We start from the raw sequence: 3,655 nt of genomic DNA on the forward strand, positions 1-3,655 counted from the left end.
ACACACACACACACATATATATATATATATATATATATATATATATATGATATAATGTATATACATATATTTATGTATGTATATATATACACACATATATATATATATATATATATATATATATATATATATATATATATATATATATATATATATATATATATATATATGTATATATATATATATATATATATATATATATATATATATATATATATATATATGTTATATAGATGCAATTATATATATATATATATATATATATATATATATATATATATATATATATATATATATATATATATATATATATATATGAATTAGTTCTGTGTGCGTGTGTGTCTGTGTGGGTTATATGTCTGCATGTACGAATGGACTTATGCACAGTATGCATATATAAACGTGTGTATGATGTATGTATGTATGTGAGTATGTATGTATGTATATATGTATGATATATGTATGCATGTGAGCTATGTATATATATATGTATATATATTTATATGTATGTATGTATGGATGGATGTATGTATACATGTACGTATGCATGAATGTATAGATATTGGTTCATCTTTTCTTCTTAATGACCAAAACGGGCGGGCGCGCGTGAGGACAGTGAATGGAGGAGGTAGTGACAGGTACGATGACAAAGCTATTCTTTGACAGCCGTTTTAGCTGATGACTGCAGCCTTTCTGACATTCTTATTCATGACATTCCGGGTGATCCACCAACCTGGAAATAAATGACAAGTTAGTTAATTTTGATATACTATACCTAAATCATAATATCGCATAACCTGAACTACTATACAGAGCATTTAGGTATAATAAAAAAGTCTAATATTCACACAGCCAGCTACTCCTCCTTAGAGCCAACCTCAGCCTCTTTGTCCACCGCAAACTTTCCTAAAACAAATCAAGGTATTCTACCACAAGGCCTGACGCAGCGGCCCCGCGACTCACCCCGGGCGGTTGGCGAAGACGAAGGAGCGCCCGGAAGGCCCTTTGTCGAGGCTCCTGAGGGCGGCCATCTCGGTGTCGGTCAGGGAGAAGTTCCAGACCTGGTGGAGAAATTATTTCAGGTAAAGGTTACGTAATAATACAACGAAGTAAATCATTTCTGAAAGACACATGCTCCACAGGTTTCTACAAACATATTGAAAAAAGTGCAATGAAGAAATAAACCACAGATACCTTGTGGACGAGTTTACAAGTATCATTAGATGAGGCATATTTGAACAATGAGAAATATATACGGCGATATATGTTTCTGGATGTATATGAGATGAGTAATAGAGGATATATGTAGTAATCTATGTCTGGGGGTGTATTAACGTGAATATATAGATGTTGCAGTGAAAATGCATGCCACTGTACCACACCGATCGCAGTTGCATGCACGACAGGCTTATATTTCTAACACCAGACTGTGATGAGCCTGCGACCACTGGCCCCTTGACTCACGTCGAAGTTGGCGGCGATGCGCGAGGGCGTGACGGACTTGGGGATGGCGATGATGCCCTGCTGGACCAGGAACCGGAGGAGGACCTGCGCCGTCGTCACGCCCTGCCGCTCCGCCACCAGCCGCACCACGGGGTCCTCCATCAACGACGGTATATAGCTGAAGGAGAAGGGGAGAGGAAGATGAAGAAGATGAATAACACAGCTCATAAGAGTCGCTTTCATTTGATTGTTTCCCTTCTTCGTGGCCTTCCATGAACACTGCAGCTTAACAATAAATAAATAAATAAATAAGAATTCAGCATAAAGTCTTGCAAAATTCTCTCATTTTTAGCTTTCTACACAGACGACTGCCTTTCAGCGAGCCAATGGATAAAACTCACCCGCCGCTCAGCATAGGAATGCTCTGCCGGCCGGGGGAGCCCAGGGGGGCGTAGGCGGTGATGGCGATGTTGCGGCTCTTGCAGAACTCCTGCATGTCTGGCTGCTGGAAGTAAGCGTGCAGCTCAACCTGTAGGAGGACAAATATATATAGATTTACGTAGGTGGATACATCAATTGGCATATGAGGAAATAAATATTGATATATTTCCAGGTACATATCTCATACATACAGGGAGGTATATATCTAAACAAACATAAAATGGCATGGCAACATGTACTGATATATATAGACGTTAATATCCACAAGAACCAATGGATCTTCTACCTAAGACAGAGAAACCACAAAATAATAGAATACCAAATAGATTCCCTGCAGCACTCGCCACCTTGTCTGCGGGGCCTCCTCACTTGCTGGACGGAGGGCGGGACCTTATGCATACATACACATACACATATTTACATATACACACACACTTCCATACATGAAATACCCTTCCATTCCCTCCTTGCTCGCGCTCTCCTCACCTGCTGGACGGAGGGCGGGACCTTGGCGACGGCGCAGATCTTCCTCAGCTGCTTGACGGAGAAGTTGGAGACGCCGATGGACTTCGCCAGCCCCAGCGTCTTCATCTTCTCCATTTCCTTGAAGGAGGAGTGCGACTTATTTATAATTACTTGGCCGCATGTGCTGAGTACATCACGCATTCACAAACATATATAGACAGATAGATAGATGAATAGATAGATCCATGCATACATACATGCATATATGTATATATATATATATGTGTGTGTGTGTGTGTGTGTACATAAATATAGGATTCTCGCACATATTTGATTTTAAAAATAATCAAAGAAAATAAATTATCAGAAGCGGAAGCGAAGGGGCCCACCTTCCACACGGCGATGAGGTCTGTCCCGAAATCCACGTTCAGTTTCCCGTCGACCATCGGGAAGATATCGTTGTCGTCTTTGCCCTGAAGAGGATCATTTTTCGATCTGTTTATTTCACTTTAGAATTTCTTATTCTCTTATTTTTGGTCAGATATATGGATGGATATTGGCAAGGCGACCTTATGTGTTAGTAGGAAGTGATAGGAGTTCAGAGGCAGTCAAAGAAAAAAGAAAGAGAAAAGAAAAGAACAAATATCTTAATGTGTTACGCATTGATGAACCTAAATTGATTCGAATAAATGTTGTGAAAAGATCCTACATGAAAATAGAAGTTAATAGGAGTTCAAAATAAAAGAGAAATATTTTTTAAAATACTGTCGATGAAAACAAGAACATAAGGCTTCAAATGAAGTCAAAGATTCTTTCTTTTTAGAAATTCTAAAGGAGAACGGGAGTAAACAAATAATCCAAACAAAGCCAAGCAAAATGTCCAGAAAAGTTCCTAAATGCAAATAAAAACGAAAGGGGATTTGACAAGCTTCCAAAGAGCCAAAGAAATGGTCCAGAAAGTCCCGGCGCCTTACAATGACGCCGACAGGCCCGTGCACGAGGTACAGGTCCACGTAGCCCAGCTGCAACTTCTCCAGGGACTTCTTCAGGAACTTCTCCACGCCTCCTTCATACATGCCGTTCATGGGCAGCTGTGGGTGGCAAACGTAATATTGTTTTGATGGAATTAATTGTTTGAGTATACTGAAAGAATACTTCAGGTTATGTACCTCTGTCAGTTCAGAATGTATCATCTCTAATCACTTTCACGACGCTGATAACATATATCAAGAATAATAATAGTATATCAGGTGGAATAGCGAAAGGACTAAAATCACAGCCGCTACCTCGTCTTCAGATTGCGTCA

At 39.4% G+C, this 3,655-nt stretch overlaps 1 protein-coding gene across 1 annotated transcript in view; it reads right to left on the reverse strand.

Moving 5' to 3' along the window:
• Positions 1–337: 337 nt before the first annotated feature.
• LOC113800199 (aldo-keto reductase family 1 member B1) overlaps positions 338–3,655 on the reverse strand; it is a 5,023-nt gene continuing 1,705 nt past the window's right edge. The window contains exons 4-10 of the mRNA XM_027350923.2: positions 3,324–3,440; positions 2,739–2,822; positions 2,371–2,487; positions 1,845–1,972; positions 1,465–1,621; positions 964–1,061; positions 338–733 (exon numbers count right to left, since the gene is read on the reverse strand). Of these exons, the coding sequence (XP_027206724.2) occupies positions 703–733; positions 964–1,061; positions 1,465–1,621; positions 1,845–1,972; positions 2,371–2,487; positions 2,739–2,822; positions 3,324–3,440 (732 nt within the window). The 3' untranslated portion in view covers positions 338–702. The remainder of the gene's footprint in view (positions 734–963; positions 1,062–1,464; positions 1,622–1,844; positions 1,973–2,370; positions 2,488–2,738; positions 2,823–3,323; positions 3,441–3,655) is intronic.

Source organism: Penaeus vannamei, chromosome 10, assembly GCF_042767895.1.
Source record: "Penaeus vannamei isolate JL-2024 chromosome 10, ASM4276789v1, whole genome shotgun sequence".
Lineage (NCBI taxonomy): Eukaryota > Metazoa > Arthropoda > Malacostraca > Decapoda > Penaeidae > Penaeus > Penaeus vannamei.